Below are 22570 nucleotides of genomic sequence, written 5' to 3' on the forward strand. Positions count from 1 at the left end.
TCTTACATAATCTTTTTCTCAGCATCATTTAGAACAGTTTCTCCCACTCATTGTTTTTTTTTTGTCGTTTTTGCTCTAGTTTTTTTTTTTTTTTCCTGCGTCACCCTCACCTTTCAAAACATTTTTGTTCTTTGGACTTCCTCCTTTGTTTCTCAGACCCACAAACATATTTTCCTGTCTATTATGCATGAAGCTTTTCTTTCTCATGCCGTCTGTCTCTCACATTCTCTCACTTCTTTCTCTCCCCCTCTCTCTCTCTCTCTCTCTAACTCTCTCACTCTTTATCTCTCTCTCTCTCTCTCACTCTGCTTGGATTGAAACTTTACCCTCCCCTGCTCACCCCAACCAGACAATGAGGCCAAGCAGGCCTGTCAGTAACTCTGCACAGCAGCTGAAGAATTAGGCAGCCTTGCCTCCCAGACGTTGCTCCGTACACTCGCTCACCTCCACGCATGCTCTAGACCGTTAGAATGTTGCGGCTCAGGATGGCTCTCACGTCTTCGTTCTGTTTCTCACGCAGCGAACGAGAAGGTGGAGGACATCAATGGTAGCCCCAGGAGCCAGTCGCAAATGGTGAGTCAACTATTATTTTGAAGAATTGTGTTAAGATCATATGAAGGAACCTCACTGCTCGGGTTGTGTGAATAATCTCTGATCTCTAGAACCAGGTAGGTGATGCTCAGCAGCCCTTCAGTCAATATAAGGATACAAACATGATTTTTTTTTATTTTGACAATGAAAATGATCTAGAAATGTACATTTCCCCACCTGTAATTACTGTATTTTGTTTTTTACCACTGTACTTTCAAACCCTTTGAACTTTTTCTCATTTTGTCACATAACGGCTACATTTAATGAATCTTGTTTGGAAATTTTGGTTGGTAAACAAGCAGAATGTAGCATACATTTAGGTTTAACAGAGTGGATTTCCAATTTTATTTTATAAGTAAAATCTAACAGAGTGGCGTACAGTTTTATTCACACCCTGAGTTAATGCATAAATGCAAAAACACTCAATTTTACCAAGTGTTGTCTAGTTTCTAGTGCAAATACCTCAGCACACCTTAAGTAAAACAAGATTAACTTGCAAGTAACTTTTCAGCAAGATGAAGGAGCATGTTTTGAGTAAATAATCACTGAAATTTTATTTACAAAAATATTTCCGCTGCCAAATTTTTTCCACCTGTGACATGGGAAAAATGTTTTATAAGAGAAAAAAATCTGTTGAACTACTACTTTTTGAAAATCAGTATTAAGAAAGTATTAATTTAAAACAAGCTGAAAAGTTAGTTTAGTCTTATTGCAAGTGTGATATTTGCACTAGAAACTTGATAAAAAATACTTGGTTTGCAGAGTAGTAGAGCTACGTTCTGCTGCAGCTACAGCTGCAAAGCTCTTCAGGCCAAAATTCTCCCCCTATTTCTTTATTTTTTTATTTTTTTGCTAAGCTCTGGCTGGATGTTCAGAGCTCCTGTCCTGCAGGAAGGTGAACCTCTGCCCCACTTTAAGCCTTTTGCAGCCTGAAACAGGCTTTCCTCCAGGATTCCTCCATTCATCTTCCACTGACCTCTGACCAGCTCTCCTGTCTCTGGAAGAAAAGCCAGTATCTTGGCAGGTTGCTGCCACCTTGCTGCATGTCGGCCAGAAGGATACATTTTGGTCATATATGAACAGAGCACATTCACTGGCAGTGAGAGTTCAGAGATTTCTCTCGGCTACCTTTCTATGAAAGCCATATTTGGAGTCAAAAACTGGCAATTATCCTTTCTGCAAATGATCCCACCTCAGGTATTAATCTCCTCATCTCCTCCACGGTAACTCAGAACAATAAACTCTCTCCTCCTCTCTTCAGATGGACAACCATGTTTTGGTAGATTTGTTGCACCGTACTCTTTTCATTTTCAAACAGTGGATTGCAACGGTTCTCCATGATGTGTCCAAAATGAAATCCATATCATTATACCTAGACATCTTCACATTCTGCTCTGCTCTAATCTTCTCCAACAATCCTGAAGCTGCGTTAATACAAAGATCAGATTACACTGAGGTTTCCTCTGTGTTATAGTCGGGGTTTCTAAAGACAGTTAGTTGAAATGAATCTGGGCTAAATGGATATGAATGCCGTGGTTTTCAGGATAATATTTAAAAAAAGAAGTTGTGGAAACTCTTGTTTCCTTCAGATTGAATCTCTAATTTGTGTTGATATATTTCATAAATAGAATGACGTTAGCGCTGCCTGCTATTATATCCTGATGTCTGATTTAAACCAGTCCACTGTAGCGTTAGCATGATTCCCTTTTAGCCTATCAGTTTGTTTTTCCTTGATTGTTCTATATTAAACTCCATCTGTCTTCCTGTCAACCCTGACCAACGTCCTCGTTCCTAATAGAACAACATCCCCACAGCATGATGCAGCCACCGTCATGTTAGCTGTTCTCTACCACAGTTAGCGTTTAGCATGTCGGCCAAAATCTTAAAATTTTCCACCACATTTTTACCTTATTAAAACCTCTTGATGTAGACTGGAAGAACATTCCTTTGACAGGCTTGCAGCTGTATGTGCAGTGAAACACTGTGATAAAAGCTTGATGAGTACGAATTCTTGTGCAATAAACCCAGTTTGCCTGAGCGACTCAGAGGGCTGGCGGTGAGTGACTGAGCCACATCCTGTCAGTTCAGCAACAACTTCTAGTAGCTTTTACACCATTTCCATACAGGATATTGTCCATGCTAGCGGCTGGGTGACAGATTCCTGCTCTTTTTAACGGGATGACGAGCTCTATGACCGCTGATTGTCGTCACTGCGAGATAATTGCCCCTCACTTTAACCAGAGTTGACTAAGTGTTTATATGGGTAAGAGGTTTGCTCTGGCATCGGCCTGCCTCCCGTTAAAAGGACACTAACTGCCGTCCTCAACGGGACGCGGTGGAGTTCAACTCTGGCAGCGTACGTCTTCCGGGGGTCAACAGCCGATTCCTGCTCAGACATCATTTACCTCTAAACAAGGTGACATAAAAGTCTGGTGAAAACCCTCCGCTGGAATGTGTCTGCATCTGTTTTACGACCAAGTTCACACAGCGAGCAGTTTTCAGCTGTTTGCTTGTCTTCCTCCAGCTGTAGAGGAAGCGTAGCTTGATGGCTGCATTTAAAAACCGGGGCAAGGAAGATCTTACGGTTGTTGGGTTCTGCTGGTGGATCCATCCCTGCCACCTTCACATAAAGTGATGGTGCTGGTTGGGAACAGCTGGAACCAGACCGCCCGACTGCTGCAGCTCTGCCGCGCCGGGCGGCCTCACTATGCGACTGTGTGCATTTGTGCGCAGTGTGGTCTTTGTCTCATTCACTTGCTAAGCCTATTGATCCACCACCTGCTCTGAGCTCCGAGGGTCCTGCCAGCATGGGAAAATAAACTTTGGGAAAAGCATGGTTGCTTACTGTGTGGGAGCAGAGGAAAGGAAACACCTGATGTACTGTGAGCGTGTGTATGATTATTGTGGCAGGAACTTTAACCGTCTGCAGCTTGTTTTCTTGACGTTAAATGATGCTGGAGTGAAGGGCTAGACTTTTACTATGTTTTTATCAGCTCTGCATTTGGTGTATTTTGTTGAGGTTTTTGATATTCCAATACAAAATTGAATATGGGAGAGGACTAGGGCCACTGGGAAAAAAATATTTCAGACTTTTTTCTCAGAATTCTGACATTTTTATCATAATTTTGAGAAAAACATTAAACCCTAATCCACTTTCTTAGAACATAATTGTAAAGTAGAATGAAAATGAAACGTGCTTTTTGAGAATTTTAACAAGTGTAAATCTGCAAAGTGTGGCGTCCACCTGTACTGACAGGCCAATCAAAGACCGCATTAATCAGAGAAGCGGTGCAGAGGCCTGTGGTAACTCTGCAGCAGCTGCAGTGATCCACAGCTCAGGTGGGAGAATCTGTTGATAGGAAAACTTTAGTGTGCAGTTTTTATATGTTTGGGACACAGCAGACATGTGGAAGAAGCTCTGAGCAAATTAAAGATCAAGTTTTTGGCTTTCATGTGAGTAGAGCGAATGACAGAATAGGCCAAGACTGAAAATCACCTTGAACAAACCATGCTGTGTCTCTGGAGGTAGAGCAACAACATGATTCTGATTAGAAAGGAATCATGATGGAAAATGAAGTCTCTCACTGTGGTTCAAGCTTCATCCCATTTTTGCATTTCTGACAAACACTAGAAATGTGTCAGTTATCAGTCTAAACTAAGCACAGGTTATCTGTTTTACAGAAATAAATGAAATATGTTCACCATGCTGTCATAATAAAGTCATTCTGTTGAGAGGCGAAGCTCTCACCAAAATCTATAGAGAACTGATGGAAGGACTTGAAATAACTTGTTAGAATAATCATTTTCTGGCTTTGATGCGTCTTCATTTACAATTTCTGACATCACACATAATTTTAATAGTGACAACAAAAAAAATGTTCTTCTGACTACCTTTGGTCAAAATGCAATACCACAGCACATCAGTCCTCTTTCCAGCCTTCTCTTCATAGTCAGGATTCCGGCTGACACTTGAAATACTATATTGCCATATGAGAGAGCAGACATTACATAGCCTAAAGCGGCTCACACTCCCACAAACATCAAATCAGCCATTTACGTCACTTGCAGTGCTGCGGCGGGTGAATTCAGACCCCCTATTTTGGGCACAGTGTACTGTAGTTGAGAAACGTGTAAACTGAAGAGGCCCAGATTGTGGAACAAAACATGTCATTGTACTTAATAGTGAAATGATCAAATTCAAAGTGAAAACACATCTCTTGATTACAAATTTAGCAGAAGCTTGATCAGACTTTCTTTCTTTCTCATTGTCACTATAATGTCTGTATGGAGGACCAAAAGTGCCTTAGTTCAATAAAAAATAGATAAGTATTTAAATGAATATGAAGACATTTCTTTATTTAGCCATGGCATTGTGACTTTATTTATTAATTTTGGTGTTATTGGTCTTCCATACCCCGACATTTCTTGTTTCTGGCTGTAAAAAACAGTGCAAACATGATCTGGACCAGTTTATTTTTTTATGTTTAGTCTTTAGACTGAACCCCCCCCCCCAAAAAAACTCACTAACTAGAAATAATCATCTATATGCTTGCTACGTCTTATCTATCCTGTACTGAGAAAGAAACATAGCTGCAGTGTGTTCTGGAAATGTGCCATTAGTAACCTAGCACCAAGAGATTAGGAGCCAACGGCAGAGGTATCACAGTAGCAACAGCTGCCACTGAGCGGTAGATTGGGTCTTGATGATGGTACTGGACCTACAGGCATGTAACGGTCACTGCCGGTCCAGTGAGTGGACCGGGGCCAACGTGAGCAGCTGCTGGAAGCTGTTGAGCTTACACCAGCACCGTGTCAACAGTCTCTCCAAGCTTTTCAAACAATCAGCCTTATAATGCACTGTTTTGGCTGAAAAGACGAGCCTCGCTGATGTATACCTTGATGACCTGTGAGAGTGAAAACCAACAAACTTTTTATATGCAGCTGCATTATATGTTCACTATGTGTCTCATGCACGTCTGAGTTGAAACTCCCTTTACCTACAGAACAAAAAGTATTCATCACCTCACTGCTTAGTGGACTTATGGGACAGTAACTCATAGAGCAGTAAAATTAACACCTTAGCTTCAGAGATTTACTTTTAAATTACCATGTGTATCATCCTAGTTTTACCCATTTGACCGATAACACTGTTTAAAGTTGACTATTGTCACCCTATGCCATATTAATGCAGACATATCATTCATTCTTAATGCTAGCATTTTCAGCATTATTTTTACCAGGGTTTATGTGGTTGCTGCTGTTTTGCAAGTCAAATCTTTCACACCACCTGATTTTGTTTTTGGCAAGGATTGGATTTCTGGCTACAGTTTGCTTTTCCTTCTTACTGTATTTCTTGGCTATTTGAACTACACAAGATGGCAAAGGCACATAGAAATACTGTGGTATGCAAAAGCATTGACGGTTTTACTTTTTGTTTAACCACTTTTATGCTTTTTTTTTTTTCATTACTTCCTATTGGTTATGCTAGTGTATGTTCCCAGCAGTCATTTGCCAGAAGGCAAGGTACACCCTGGATTGGTAGGCAGTCCGTCACAGACAGACCACGCATGCACACACTCACTCCTAAGGGCAAATAGAGAGACAGTATATGCATGTTATAACAATTTCTACATGTTTTCTGTCAGTTTTTGATCCTATGGGTTTAAATCAGTCACCATCCAGACTGATCTGTATGCAGTTAGTCTCTCGTTTCACGCCTCATGTCCTCTGACAGGACGGTTGCACAGATGGCAGACAGAATTGCAGTAGATGTACATTCTGGGCTTTAAACAAGCAAAATAAAAAGAGCTTTTTTTTTCATCCAAGTGTTTCACTCAAACACAAGAACACAAATGGCAGAACGAAATGTCTCAAGAGACCCACTCAGCAGAAAATATTAAACCTCACAACTCTAATCCTCCTCATTATAGACAGACATCATTAGCAAACCGCACAGCTCTTCCTCGCTGTACAGATGACAGTGCAGTTCCACTTTCTGGCTTTATGTGTGTGTGTCTTTTTAAGCTTTTAGCAATCTCAGCAAAGGATAGCAGGAAAAAAAAAACACTTAGGTATTTTCTACAGAGCAGAAATGTTACAACTGTCAGCAGAAGGCTGTACAGCAGGGGAATCAACTCTCTTACTGGTGATACTAGTCACACATGCCTCCAAAAGAAGTTACATCACATCCTTTTGTTTTTCATTGTTTTGTATTACATCTATCTGTGTTTGACCTACTTCAAAATGCGATGCTCTAGTGTGAAAGCACTAGAGCATCTGAAATAAGCACTGAAATAAGTCACAGGGCAGTAAATGCATACTAAATGAGGAAAGGTAAAGAGTTTTGTGGTTTTGTAGACCAGAAAGAGTGGAACAGGCACAAGTCATCACACACTCATTGGGTTGTTGATGGCGAGTACTAGTTCACTTTAATTATGGCATGGTATGTACCTCAGTTTTGAGGTCCTGATTTGGTTCACATTGTGGTTTTGGGTTCTTGTGCTGCTTTGGTGTGGAGTGCTTTAGAGAGTAACCTTTTCTGTTTTTGTAGGAGTTCTGGAATAGCAATAAAACCACATGCATATTGTCACCTGCTTGAAAACGATTACCACTTTTGACTAAGATATTCATCTGATTACATCAAACTGGCTGCACTGTTAATAGCTCTGCTGCCTCGATACAAGAAGGTCCTGGATCCAAATCTCTGCCTCTCTGCATGGAATTCACATGTTCTTTCTGTTCATACCAAGGCTCTCTCTGGGTACTCAATCTTTTTCCCAAAGTCCAAAAACATAACTGTTGGATTAATTAGTATTTCTAAACTTGCCTTGTGCATTATTTGTCCTGTTTGTTTCTGTATTATACCTGGGTAAGCGGGTATAGATAATAGGACTGTTATGGTTTGCTGCAAATACATGACCCACAACCCCTGTGCGTGTACAACACAGGGTTTTCTGTTCACTTACGTTTATGAAATTCGTCTTCTATAAATTCGGTGAAGAAAAAATCTCTGAGAAAAAATCTTGGATAGCTTTAAGTAATGTTGACTATTAGTCAACATCACAACTTATTTTAACCTGCATTTAATCTCAGAGATTACCATTAAAGTGCCTAGCAGAAGCAATAGTGATGACTTGGCTCAATCCTGCGCAGCTAGTGTCTATAAATCTCTCACTTACAGTGAACGTGAACTCATGACCTCGTCCACTCAGCACAAGTGATTCCTACGGTGTTATTTAAGGCAAACTGTTGTGGAATTTTGGCCTCAGAACCGGGACTGGAGCGGGTGTGGAGACCTGTTTGAGTTTAGGGGGGGTTTTCAGAAAGCATTAAAGGCCACTAGCTTCATCTGGGCCCCATCTGTAGGTTCGCTGCACACCAGCCAGATGAGAGAAAGACGCAGCAGGAGCCAAGCTTCTACTGATGCACCACCGTGTTGCCTCTCACTGTTAATCTTTGCTTTGAATTGATCACCTTCCCCTTCCTGGCAGGCTGAGGTAACTAGCTGACTCTTGGTTTGGTGGATTGATCGCTTTAGAGCCAGAAGTAACCTTTTGGGAATCTTTGTTTTCTGTACATTTGCTTATGTAACTGGATAAAAATAATCGTTTTCAAAGATATGACAGTGATGCTCCGTTTTGACTGTGCCAACTGCTCTCCAGCTTCGTCTCCTTTGGGCACCCTTGCTTCTCTTGCACATGTTGACCCTTCTCAAATGTTTCCGGCCTAAACTGAGCGCCCAGGGACTCATTACAGGCTCGCTTGTTGCCCAACTGGAAGCTTTTAATCACTTATTCGAAGTGAATGACACGGACAGATGCTCGGTTAAGAGAGATGAATGCTGGCGTGTTAAATGGGCAGAGTGACAGACTGTTAACCCTTCATCCAGACTGGTTTCCTCAGTCGCTGAATCCAGCTGCACCAACTCCGGTTTCTGACCCGTTCCTGATTTAGCAAGAATTTGGCAATTAAGGGACAGAATATAAATCATATATTAGCAATGTGATGCATGCTTCCTTTGACTCCCAAGCTGCTGTATTTGTTTTTTGTTTTGTTTTTTTCATGACATTGCAAAGTTTTTCTACAAGGATACGCTGAAAGCTGAACAGCTTCCTTTAGGTTCTTATCCCCTCTCCTCGCCCTCAGTGAACTCGGCCTGCCTGGCATCATATTCAGCTACCAGCAGCATGACATTACACATGTCTCATCTTCGGTTTATCTCCGAGACCTCGCTGTTGCTCCTCTTTGAGAGAGGCTTGCTCTGCTGAACAGAAGGAAAAGGCAACGTTTATGGAAGAGATTCACAGTTGAAATGTACTCCTACTTTCTAAAAATAGGCTGAACATGACCCTTTCCACCGTAACAGCTTCTATCAACAGGGATTATGTAGAGGCAAATGAAGCGCAGCTATTCACTTTTTCGCGCTTTGTCATTTTAAATCCTCACACTTCAGTGTATTTTATTGTGATTCCATCTGATATAAAACAAAAAGTAGTCAATGACAATGGAAGGAACATCATTGATGGTTTTCACTTTTTTTTTTGCAAATCTGAAAATGTGATGTTTTCTTTGAGATTTCTCCTGTATTTAGCGCCACCTACTGCTCTTCTGTGTCCTTTTTGTTCTCTAATGTTCTCTAACAGACATCTGAGGCCTTCACAGAACTTCAGCAGTAGATTACATTCAGTCACACCCATGTGGATTTTACTAATTGTCCACCAATTAGTTGAAGCTACCGGTTGTATTGGATTTTACTTGAGGGTATATTTTAGTAGAACACTACATTAACGCTTTAAGTTCAAATACGTGAAATATCGGAGGAAGGGATATTAAAGTACAGTAGCTGCAGTGTGTGCTGCAGAGGAAGCAGCACCTGATACACACCATCTAGGAATAGCCGGAGTGTGTTTGATCCGACACAGAGAGCCATGCAAGGTAAGACAGGAGCATCTGAGGTAAGGTCACATACTGAAAATTCCTCACAGCTTCTGGAGTGGCTCAGAAATCCATCCAGATGTTTCTTATTTTAAACATCCACCAACTTTGTGTATTTTGCTGCTCTCTACATAATCCCAGAAACAAGGAATCGATGGTCTTTGCGGGGGTTCATTCTGATTATTTCCAATCAGACATTAGTTTCATCTCAACAAAAATAACATGACAGAACTTCACTGAAGATTCAGACTGAGCTGAGTTAAGACAGAAACAGAGACGTCACCTGAGTAAAGGTGTGTGCCACCTTACAAAATTAAGCAAATATGTTGTCATTCAATTGTTCTACAGACATTTACATAAACATACCACAATGAACTTATCAATTTTGTTTGATTTTGGTAGCGTGGGGTCGAGGATTGTTTTTTTTTCTTTCTGAATCTTAAAAATAACGGCACAAGCAAAATATGTAGCATTACAAACGCAGCTCAGTTGTTTAACATATTTCATTTGATTTAGTAAATCTTTTAGTGTGGTGTGTGGGGGCATGGTTGACCTTTGATGATCTCTGGAAACATCTTGTTTCCACAAATATCTTTAAAGTGTAAACGGCAATTGCAATAATTTTTGCTGCACAAATGTTGGACAACAATTGTGTTTAATTTGAAGAAGGTGGGAGGGGGGGCAGCTTCACTGAGGTAGATGTGTCTCGTATTGTGTTATGGTCAGTCAGTAGGATTGGGAATGTTCACCTTCTTAGACCCGGACTACAGAATACACTGTAAAAGCGATGGAGACAAAAACTGGTGAAGCTTCCCTCCGACGGCTGGTGTCCACTTAAAATCTGTTGACTCATTCTAAACATCGCTTGCTTGGCTTTACTTACTGTTACCTACTCTAAAGACCAACACGGTGCTAGTTTTCTCTCACCAGCGGGTCTTAATTGAGATGCATTTTAATGATCTGTTTTAAAGGTCCCAGTTGTTTTGCTTCAAAGAATTAATTGATTATCCCAACGGCCCAAAAGTAAAGCGGTAATTCTCACCACTCGGTCAATGTTAGCTGCTGTTATTGCAGTTTTTATCCATAGCATTTAAAGGATATACTTGAATAATTTGCAAAGCAATTAACAGAGATTAAGTTACACTGGATACAGTTTTCTGTGAATCTGAGAAGCTTTCAAAGTTTCATTTGAAAAAACACAAACAAAAGACTAGAATACCAATGGGCTGGTATCTCACAATGTGACACTTTGGGTATAAATACCTCAGTATTACTATATTCACACAGAGCCCCTAAGAGGACATGGGTAAAAAAGGAAACAAGTTTTCTCATTTAAAGTTGTATTTGACAAGTTACATTATGTGACCACAATTGCATTTGTAATGCAAGATATTGGTTTTTATTATTATTGGTTGTAAAGATAAGTTGCATAAGGACACATAACGTAAAATAAAAAGGGAGAGATAAAGAATAAGTAAAATCTTTTACAGATCATTTCATCATCCTGCCATTTGTATTACTGCATCGTCATCATCATCATCATCATCATCATCAAGAGTGGTAATGAGATTTGACTCGGACCGTGAAAAGTCAGTTAAAGAGATGAAATCTGCGACGGCTGAGCTGTCGCACATGAAACATCTCAGTTTGGCTTGGTCTGCTTTTTCACACTAAATTTTACTTACACACACGCGCGTGCGCACACACACCGTCTGTGTAGCAGATGTCATATTGGATGCGATCCAAATAATTTCATGCTTTACACTTAAGAATAAAACCATCACGGTCCTTGTTTTGTATATATAATGTCTGCTACTGGAATGAAATAATTTTAGTTTGGAGTTCCTGCATAAAAGAAGTTTTATGGTACAGCGCATCATGAACGCAAGCTTGGCCTTTATGGAAACAATTGGTCTGATGAATGCGGCCAGCAACCATGACAGTCTGTTACAGACCGTTGTCCGGATCAATAATAAATGACTGTGTCAGACGGAAGAAAAAAAAAAAGTTTCCTTGGGCAAAATGTTGACATGATGAGCAATGATGCCTGGACTATGAGACGGAATCCGATAACAGGCCTCCGCCCGTTGGTCGCTCTGAACCCCTGAGCCGTTTAATCCATTTTGATTCATCAGCCATCAAGATCGGCCCGCTTCGGAGGCATCAGCAGCGGAGGGATGGAGAGAGGAAAGAGGAATCAGTGGACTGTTTAGGACAAGACCGAGGGAGGTGCACGCGTCAGCAGCCCGATCCGAAGAGCGGGGATGATGGAGAGGTCACGGACGATGTGAGCGCCTCATTGTATGGGAGGCGGCAGGACGGCTAAACGGCTTTAAAACGTGTCGCTGTAGAAATCACTCAGTTGCTGTAACCTTCAGGTCTTGTTTATTTACGCGGAGAGAAGCAGTTTTTCCCTCGCTGCGTTTTTAATCATTTACACTGGGCTTCAGACAGCAGATTCTTTACTTACATTTGTATAAATGATCCAATTTCAAGGTTTCTTAGCAGCTGTGTTTTATTACACTGACTTTCTTACTATTAATATGTCCAAAAAATCATTTTCAACATATTTACACTAGCAGAATTGGTAAAAGTGTGGTGTATGTTAGTGTTTGTTGGTGTTCAACCCCTCTGAGTCGATACTGTCTAGAACCACTTTCAATGCAGTTTCACCGTCAAGCATTTATGAATATACCTCTTCCAATTTTTTCCTTCCAAAATACCTCAAACAATCTGCTTGCAGCAGTTTTGATCAAATATGAATAAAGTACACTACAGTTTGTGGGTCAGACAGTTCTAGGTGGTCGTTGCTGCCCATTTTCCCTTTGATGTTCGGTACTAATGCATGTTTTAAATGTGACTATGTGGATTTATTTGGCTGAAAATGTACATTTGTACCAACATTCTTCAGCACACACTGACTGAGGGACAAAATGGCATTTTGATGCATCGATTTCTGCAGCAACAGCTCATATTTTGTATCTTTGGTCTGTATTGATTTTTTTATTTGCAAGGGGGAGGAGGGGATGCTTCAGATGATTCACTGGTTTGTATGTGCAGGATTTATTTTGCCTGACTCATCGCCAGACTTTGATTTCCACCTCCAGCTAAATAAAAGTTCACTGTTGCTGTAAAGAGTTGCTGCGAAAGCCAATGAGCTCTTTGCTGGTGTGGCTTCTGCACAAAAGACTCTTTTGTGACAGACCTCAGATTCTGACTCAGGCTCCAGTCAGGAGAAGATTTATGCTCTGCTCGCATGTTTGAAAACTGATTCAATCATCATGACAGTAAATATGAAAATAATCTCTAAAGTCAGAGGGAAAAAAAAAAAGAAAACACCCGGAGACTTTCTCGCTAAATAGTCGCGCTCATGAAACATTGAATCGTGCGGGATTTTGGAAGAGTGAATTATGGATTTAAGGTGGCACGTATTTTCCAGTGACTATGCATCGTTTTGAGCACAACCCTTCAATTATTCAGCATCATTCTGTGGTTTTTCCAGCCCTGTCTTCAAGAAGCTTGTTTTCCCCTCCATATTTAGTGGTAATTGAGGTGTTGGCCTATTTGTTTCTGACAGCTGCATCTTAGGGATAACCCATTCCAGTTCCATTCATCTTACACATGTCACTCGATATCTTTAGGGAGGCCCGACCGACCGCAGCACCGCTTCTTCTTGTTTTCTTTCTTTCTTTTTTTTTAAACACAAGGATGGGAGAGATGGTATTAAGCAGATGGATCTGGAGCCTCATTTTGTCGTTTGGCAACTCTTACTGAAGTGGAAAGAGAGAGCAGAGGGTTGAAATATCATTTGAACCCAAACCCATATATGAGATGGTTATTTAATATGGTAATGATTGGTGAGACCAATGTTTAGCTGTGTAGTTTAAAGTTAGCAGAATCCAACCTTTTTATGGCAGGGAAACATGCCTCCTACCATAATATTACCTTATTATTCTAGGAGATTCCTGGATTAGATTCTCTAATTATTAGGCATGCAGTTCAGGGTTAAGTCGGAGGGTCACTGTTAAACTTGTCTCTCCAAATTTTAGCTACGATTCAAACATACATATTTACTGTAGATCCAATCAATTAACCAATCAGACTTATTTGAATGACACATTTCAGCAACAAGGTATAAAAATACAAAGTCATATAAAAGACACCATAATGTCAACAGTTGAGAAAACCAGTAAGAAACATGACAATTTGATGAGCGCCATCATCCAAAACAACACACATCAAAAATGTTTCATTTATCATGTTTTCTGTTGGCTTTCACTTTGCACCTTTACTAACAGATCATAATATCAGTTCATTCCCATGGCGTAATAGACAGCAACATGATTCCAGAATGATTGGCGTTAAACCAATTGTTTCAATATTTTTAGTTTTATTCCTTTTACTAGTCTGAGTATTTATTTTGTCCTTACTTGGATGACGTTAGGTTCACGAGAATGAGAGGAGACGGCGCTTTATCAGTATTTTGGTGACTTTGACAGTTTAACTTTTTTTTTCCTGCTCTCTCAAATTAATGTCCCAATCATCTTTCTCCGATAGTTGCTCTATTCACACATTCTGAAATGTGAGGGTTTGTTTTTTTTTTTTTAGTATGACGCATTTATACAAAGATCCAACATGTCTTTGATGGTTCTTTTCCTCAGCATTTGGCATCAGTCCTCTCTCCAGATTTGCCATTGATGACATCTGTAGTTGCGTTTGATGCCGGCCCGTGTCGGAAAACTAAACAACTAAATGGTTTCTGTAACAGGAGGCCACAAAGCCCTGCCGTTTAAACATCACCCAAATCCTGCAGAACATTAATGACCTAACCATCGTTGACGCCTTCAGACAATATTTCATCATTATAGCATTAATGCTGCTCGAAAACAAACAGTGGTTTTATGTGAAGACCACATTGAAGCGTCTGCAGCGGTGGAAGACGATGCGTGTTTGTTCAGTGATGTAGGTTGTCTTTAAAAGCCTGACAGCTTTGGCTGAGGCGATTTATTGCGTGTTTATGAGTTCAGCCCTTTATACGTGTCTTAATCAGCAATTAAATCAAGCTTCAAACACACACTGACTGCGGAGGAGGCATGAGGTGCTTCTGCTCTTTGTTTGTGTGCGCTTCATTAAATTTGCCCTATTGGGTTTGTCTGTAATAACGCCTGCTTTGACTGAAGGGGTTTTCATTAAACACCTTTTCCACCAACTTGTGGCTGTTCGGTTTAGCAAACACCAGCACCGGACTCGATGTTCTCGCTGAGTCTAATGAAACCCGAAGCAATGAAGCGGTCCCGATTGCTGCTCGGCACATGTCTTTCCACATACAAAACTTCAGAGCGAGTGTGTGGGTTAATCAAACAGGAAGACACCAGGGCACACATGTGTCAGGCCGTGTGTGTGGTGTGTGGGCAGAGACTAGGGGAACCCACATATAAGGTTATTTGGTGCCTGCCGGTGAGGAAAAAATGTGCGGTGAGGTGGTGATTTTTGTTCGGCAGATGGAGAAAGTCTGTGTGTGCGCGCGTGTGTGTGTGGATGCCTGGGTTGTTGTCGGCTCGTTGATGTAGCCGGCTCAGACCAGCATTTAGTGGGAAATGGGGTAATTTCATTGCTATTTCATAGTTTTGTTGTTTCGGTTAGCCTAACAACAGTTAGGTTAGGGTTAGCCTTAACCCTAACCAAATTTGTTTTGTACCCAAGCAATCCTTTAAAGTAATGTTCTTTAATCTACGGGAGGTCACCCAGAGGTTTGTTATTATAATTTCTCAAGTTACCATTTGGAATAAGAACCCAAAGTGGAATTTCAGGGATTTCAAGTTCTGTCATGTATTTAAAATGTGTGTCGAGGAAAGAAAGAAGTACGTGTGCCACTTGTAACATGCTCCTGCTTTAAATAGGGTGCAATGTTTGGATCAAGAGTGAGGAATTTAAAGGGTTCAACTGTCAGGATGGTCACTTCTGCTCTGATGTCACCGTCTTTTTATATACACACATAGATATATATATTCTGTACTCCTAACTGGGAATCAAATCCTTCATGCTGTCAGAAAAGTTCTATTAGTTTCTTAATTCAACAACTCAGGCAGAAATCAGGCTTTTGTGTATCTTATAAAACTGAACCAGAAAAAATATCTTTGAATTTATTTGATGTAGTATACATCAAAACATCTAATCTGTTTGCTCTTGGTCATTTAGCTAGCATAAATCCATAGTGCAAGTTTGTGTGAAAAAAAAAAAGCCCAGATTGAATAACATTTTTAGTTGCTCTGTTGTCCTGAACTGTCATCATAATTAGGTTAATTTCAGAATAATTGTACTTTTAGGTATGCACAATATATTGGCATTAACATCAGTATCAACTGATGTTTAGTCATTTCTTTTTAAATGTCTAGTAAGAACTGTCCAGACCATGTGGTATGTTTCCAATATATACTGTTTGTATTGGTAAATATCTGTTGTTGACCATAACAGCAGAGCTAATATCAGTATCAGCCCAAATTATTATATTGGTGCATCCCAAAAAATTATTTTAAATTGTTTAAACAGTTGATGACCAACTGAAGTAGATCTCCAGATCTACTTCATTCAGTTTGTCACTCTCTGTTTTTCTGTTTATAGCAGAAAAACAGATCATTAGGTCACAAAAGAGGATAGAATTGAACCTTCAGTAAGAGAAAAGTGGTTTGCAGTCAGATATGTCATTCTCTCGGTTCTACTGAGACTTAATCTGATTATTAAAGATGGATTTGGGCGCTGAGCGGGCAACACAAAGCAGGGAGGGAGTGAGTGGGGGGGAGTTGAGTCTCGTGAATCATCATTGCCTTCTGGACGTCTCGCTGAGTCGCCCAGCCCGGTCTGCGTTGTGTCCCTGACACGCTGTGCTGAAACAGAGCGCCGTGACCTTCAACCTCGTCATAAAAGACCTCCTGTGGGTCGGCGCTGGCTGCCGGTTGCAATGCTAATGAAGCCGCCTGCTAGTCGCTGTCAGCCGAGGCAAAAATCCCCCCTAATATCCGTAACCGCAGGGCGCCTATACGGAGCCGTCAGAAAGCAGAGGCTGAATGTTTTGCGTGAGGTTGTGCAAAGTCTCAGATAGGCCACAGGCTCTTACCTCCGTTCAAACTTCATAGATGTTTGCGTGGATATCTGTGTGCATTTAGCTGAGTGCGTACACAGTCAGCATGTGGCTGTGTAGGTGGTAGCACACTGCGGTCAGTATGTCATGCAGCCGGGTCAGTGGGTCGTGCGGGGGTCTGTAGGAGCCACACAATGATGTTCTTTATGGGTAATATTGCTGATCTACCCCTTCCTCTCAGCCCCGTGCCTCGAGACATTTCGGCTCAATGAATGTTAAGTTTCATCGCATTCTCACTGCGTTCCGTCCTTCATGCCGACTGTCTGCTGTCTTCTCTCTAGATCGAGAATGTGGATGCCTGTCTCAGTTTCTTGGACGCCAGAGGAGTGAATGTCCAAGGGCTCTCAGCAGAAGGTAAGGCGAACGACTCAACATTTAAGACCTTTCTAATGTTTTTATTGAATGAAGCGCAGATGAAAGTGTGTGGTGCTACACTTTAAATTGAGGCATTTTTAGGCATTTAAATTTACCAACCCAATCATTTGTGATCCATTGTCTGCACCTTCAAAGTGCCTGCATTTCCAGAAACCTGGTTGCCATCAGTTAACATCAGATATAGAACCTAACAGTAATAGAAAGGTAAAATGCCAATGTAGTTAAGTCCTTTAGAGATTTGTGTACAACACAAGAAAGTCACCAGGCTTTCTGTGTATCGTCTCTTTAGGATACCCAGCATCTCATGATGTAATATGGGCCAAATTACACCTGTTGCACAGAGTTAATTTAAAGTGATTAGAATATAAAATAAGACCATCACAACATGTCTCTAGAGCGTGTTGTAAGAAAAGTGCATATGACGATTCAAGCTGCTCTAACAAGCACAAGATTTCACTCAGACCATTTGAAGTCTGGGACTTGAGTCTCAAGAACAAACTTTAGCTCATGTAATGCTGAAATGAAGTCTGGATTGTTTAATGAAAAAAAGACAAAATAAAAAAAGTCATGCAGGAAGCTCCTGATCACACAAACATAACCACGCTGCCCATTAGTTTGCATAATATTGCAAAAAAAAACACATGTCTAACAAAAATAAATACATAGAAAGAAGGTGTTACTTTAAGCTGGTCAAAAGAACTTCTATTTGAACTAAATGTCTAATTGTGAAATAACGTTTCAACTACTCAAGCAAAATGTCTTCAACTTTCATTTGTTCAACGTAGTTTCGTCCTACAAAGAACCAAAGACACGAACGTGGCCTTGACCCCTCGAACAGCAGAAATAGTCTGACTGACACACTGACCAGCAGCTCCGAATTCTGTAACCTCCCTCCAACTCCAGCTCTAAAAACAGCAAAGTGACTCATTAAGCTTGGAATTCCAAAGTGGGTCTGTGGATATATGGGCTATTGGGTTACGGCGTTCATTGCCGCTGCTGATGCGTTTCACGAGCGACTCCACTCTCACGGTACACGCTCCGCTCCGTTTGCGGGCGCGGCCGTGCCCGTCCTCTCGCGTCCTAATTGAATCCCCCGGGGCTTTCCTGACATATGCGTTCTTTATGTTTTTACAAGGCACGGGAATTAAATAGGACGGAGCGTTTGATGTGCACACAGGAACCCAGGAATTATTGCAATAATGTCTTCAGAAAGCCTGACTGTGTTTTTTCACTCGTGGGAGGCTGTAAACCAAAGTTCCGGCAAAAAACAAAAAAGTCATCTGCCGGAGCGTGTTTAGGTTCCCTAACAGACGTTGCCACTCAGGGAGGTTATAGTCTATAATAAAATTCAAATCAAAGCCTTTTTATCATGCAAGAGCAGAATTTATTTTGTTCTGCTGAGCTTGGGACTATTTGAGGCTGCTATAAAAAAAAAAGTACCTCAAATTATTATTTCTTGCTTTTGGTGACATGAATGGCTTTGACGTTTTGACCGTTTCTGTTTTTCTCTTTTTATTATTCTGCACTTTCATCATGTATCGAATGACGAACCGTGAAATGTTCCTCGTTTACAGCCTGTCCTACGCATGAAACGACTACCTTTAAAACTAACTTTGACACTTTGCACACCAAAAATATCAAAGTGAGTTAATAAAACCTTTTACAACCTGAAATGTGATAATTATGTGCAGGAAGTTCAGTCGTCCATTTCTGGCCTTAAACACGGGTGTAAAGTCCCCTCTCAAACTTTACGGCTCGGCGTTCATAATGAGGAAACTCAGGGATGTTAACTGTAGATCTTTAATCTTTTTTTTTAATTTTTTTTAAGTGCACGGTCTCAGCAGCTATGATGTTAGCAGAACAGGCTCCTAATAGTTTAAGTTGTGGACAAGCTGGCCACTGTAAGGTCCGTCCTGCTGGATCTCTGCAGGCGCGTTTGCATTTGCAACCTTAAGCGCTCCTCTGTGTAGGATCGTCAAGTTACAAAGATGTAGAGGTAAGAGGAAGAATGAAGGGTCAACTGGAACTCACCGGCCACTTTATTAGATACACCTAGTCCTGGGTAGGACACCCTTTTGCCCACAGAACGTCCTTAATTAAATTTTAAAAAGTTGTACCGTACGGAACAAGACTTAAGATAGAGTTAAGACTAACTTAAAAGCAAAATGGAACCAGACAGGAGACGTTAGATGTTAGAACAAACATCTTAGATACTTTGATTTGTGAGGATATAGATTAAGACTGCAACTGATTGTTTTATTAATCGATTGTTCTGATGATTATTCATTAAGATTACAAAAATTCTGCAGATTTTTCTTTTAACCTCTTAAGCCTTTTGTTATGCAATATTAGAAATGCATAAAAAATGCAAATAAACAAATAATTCTGTTACTTTTTTAAATAAGAAAATAGATATTCCCTTATCTCTAAAATAGATATTTTCTTATTTAAAAGTAATAAAATACACATAATTTATTCACAAATGAATAAGTCCCCCTGAAAAAACAACCATCCCTTTCCATTGAAATAGCAGTAAACACAAGAAAAGTTGTACAAAATCCAGGTTTTATTACAGTTGGATATCCAGTATCTGCTCTTATTGATTATTCCTCATATAAAAGTGGGAATAAAGGAGAGAATGTGCAATAAAGCCTTATTCCACCCACAGTGTGTTGCACATCGGGGCTGATGCTGCACTTTGGTCAAATTAAGAAATCCCCTCTTGCTAACTTCCTCTGAGTCCAACTATCACATGAGCTCATGAGCTGCTTCTCTCAGCGTGCTGATTTATTTTTTTTCCTTTTTTCAATGCTTATCAAAGAGAGTTATTTATCAGTTTCCAAAAGTTTCTATTACCAGCAGCTCAAATCTGTAGCACTGACTTTCTCTACAGCTCAGGGGGGAAAAAAGCCCTCTGTTGAAATTCTCTCAAAGGCCCAGTATGAATTATTGCCTCTGGCTGTTATAAAATGAAAAACAATCCCCGAGAGATTAATCTTCTCTTAGTTTCACGGTCTCAACAGTCCAAGCCATACATGGCTGAGTACTGTGTGTGCGCCTCGGCAGATTAAACAAGAGAATAAAGGCCCCTGCGCCAGTCGGTGCCATTTACGCCCCGCCTCAGCGCGCCATCTCTCACTGTGGACCGCATTTAAGAATGAGTGCCTGAGCCAAAGTTACCAGTTGATGTTTTTCTCCTGAGAGAAATTCACAATTCTGAATCAGAATCTGAAATCCTTTTCTTGTCGTTGTGCATGACGAAAGCATGTTATCAAGACGGGATTTCTTCATTTGACCAAAGTGCAGCATCAACCCCAATGCGGCTGAAAAATATCTCTGAACTTGTTTCTCACATGAGTAACACGACTAAAGCAAGATCTGGAACAAACTTCCATAAAACTGCAAAACTGCAGAAACATTGAATTCCTTTAAACCACGGCTAAAACCCCCCCAACCTGTTTAGAGTTGCCTTTGATTAGAAGTAAATACAACATTGATCAACATATTCGACGTGCTTTGATGTTTTTGATGATGGCATTTGACAAAATGTGACATTCGTTGCTTGTTTTCACAATAGGTGACTGTATGATGTTTTTAATGATTTTAAGCTCTTTGGATCTTATTTTGTTACAAATGAATTGCCTGTAAAGAAAAACAAATGTCAAGTTTGTGAATTCAACAAAAAAAAATGTGGGAAACTCGAATACTTTCGCCCAGCATTTAAACTCATTAAAGAGGAGCTTTATCTTTTTATAATTAACCAAATTATGAGCACTATTCTCAGCATCGCTGTGATCCTCAGCAGATAATGCTTGTGGATAATGGTTCTTCTACAGTTCATTCCTACGCTAGCTGCACAACAGCTGCTCCCAAGCTCCGTCCCCAAGAGGGCTTTTTCAAAAGTCACCACATGCTCATTTCATAGAGTTTGAAAGACACAATACAGAGGATGGAAAATATTTATCTTAAGTGTCACAAGACACCACTTCAGTCACAGGCGGATGAAAAACAAACCGCCGCAGCACTTTCACTTGCAGATTGTGTTTAATTCATTGAATGTGCTCCGACTGTGCTTGGCCGTAAATCGCTTCGCCCCGCAGCAGCGCATGACATCCAAGACAAACTCGTTAGCCAAGAAGTCGAGGTCCCGGCAACTCACGGCCTCCGTCCCCTTTGTTCCCCCCAGAGATCAGGAATGGCAACCTGAAGAGCATCCTTGGCCTCTTCTTCATCCTGTCACGCTACAAGCAGCAGCAGCAGCAGCAGCAGCAGTACTACCAGTCCCTGGTGGAGCTCAGCCAGCAGACCAGCAGCACTGCACCGTCCACCAGCAGCCTCAAAACACAAGAGATGCAGTCCAGGTGGGGTCCTCCGCTCTTCGTTTACCGATTGTGTCAATGTGGTTTGGTTAGAAATGCTTGTTGACTTAAAGTGGAGGCTTTACTACAGAGGAGAGTCGCCATTTAGTGGTGATGAAAATTAAAAGGAGTTTATATGCAACCTGTTTCCAATGAACTGCCAGTGTAAGTGTGTCACCATGTGAAATAATCCTGGATCCACAGGAACAAGATGACATGAGATTTTAGCAACATTTTTTTAAAAAGTCAGACAGAATGATTTTTTTAAAGAATTGGCAATTATAGTAGAATAATTCATATAATTGTTTACTAGTCCATATATTGCCGTGCTTGTGTAAAAGTCACAAAAGTATTGAAAATGCACTTTGTGTTTTCTGAGATACAAGATTAATTTTCAAGAAGCTCCTAGCTTGAAAACCTCTGAAGCAGAAACTAACTTTAGTAACATCAGCAAATAGTGAGATTACTTTTGGCAATCTCAGTTGACGAATGTCCAAGATGCTGATGTAGTAGGCAGGATGCGAAAAGTGACCACAACACCTACAATACTTTTTCTGCTTCAGCAAAACACCAGAATACTTTGCTGCATCCATATTATTGTCACAAGACCTAAAAACTACTACATGTCCAACTCCCTCACCCTCCTGAAGCACAAACACAAAGTTAAGATGGAAACAAACATCAGCCCAGTTTTACTTATCAAAAGAAGTGGTTCAACTTTACAGCAGATCTTACATCAGAAAATCAGCTCGGCAGTAAAAGGAAAGACGTTCTGGCCTCGTGTGACGTAAATAGACAGCAAGCCTTAGAGGATGGTCTAAAGGAAGGTCTGAGATGCCACACATGAGCAGCATTCCCCTCACCAGATCATGTTCCTCTGGTTGTAATCTGCTCTCCCTTGTGTGTAAAATCCACTCCGTAAGATCAGTTAGCCTCGCTGTTCGAGGAGAAGCTGGTCAGCAAGTTGATCTTGTCAACATCTTTAGCTTCGCTGTGTTTGGTTTGGTAAAAAGGGAGGCAAAGCTACGGTCAGTGTCATGCATTTGAGTGTCAGAGGTCACTAGGGCCACAGCTGCCTTGCACTACCAGCCCACACCTCATCTTGCCCACAACAGGTGGAAATGGTTTTCACACGCATCACTATAGTGTGATACGCACTACTACCACTGTATCA

The 22570-nt window shown here is 40.8% G+C and overlaps 1 protein-coding gene across 17 annotated transcripts in view; it reads left to right on the forward strand.

Annotated features, from left to right (window-relative positions):
• The window catches only part of nav3 (neuron navigator 3), a 264352-nt gene that overhangs the window by 152747 nt on the left and 89035 nt on the right, over nucleotides 1-22570 (forward strand). For all 17 annotated transcript variants that reach the window (XM_016681324.1, XM_016681323.1, XM_016681326.1 and 14 more), the window contains 3 exons: nucleotides 521-573; nucleotides 16945-17017; nucleotides 21225-21399. In XM_016681324.1, the coding sequence (XP_016536810.1) occupies nucleotides 521-573; nucleotides 16945-17017; nucleotides 21225-21399 (301 nt within the window). The remainder of the gene's footprint in view (nucleotides 1-520; nucleotides 574-16944; nucleotides 17018-21224; nucleotides 21400-22570) is intronic.

The sequence above is a fragment of the Poecilia formosa genome, unplaced genomic scaffold (assembly GCF_000485575.1).
Source record: "Poecilia formosa unplaced genomic scaffold, Poecilia_formosa-5.1.2 Scaffold277, whole genome shotgun sequence".
In the NCBI taxonomy this organism is placed as follows: Eukaryota; Metazoa; Chordata; class Actinopteri; order Cyprinodontiformes; family Poeciliidae; genus Poecilia; species Poecilia formosa.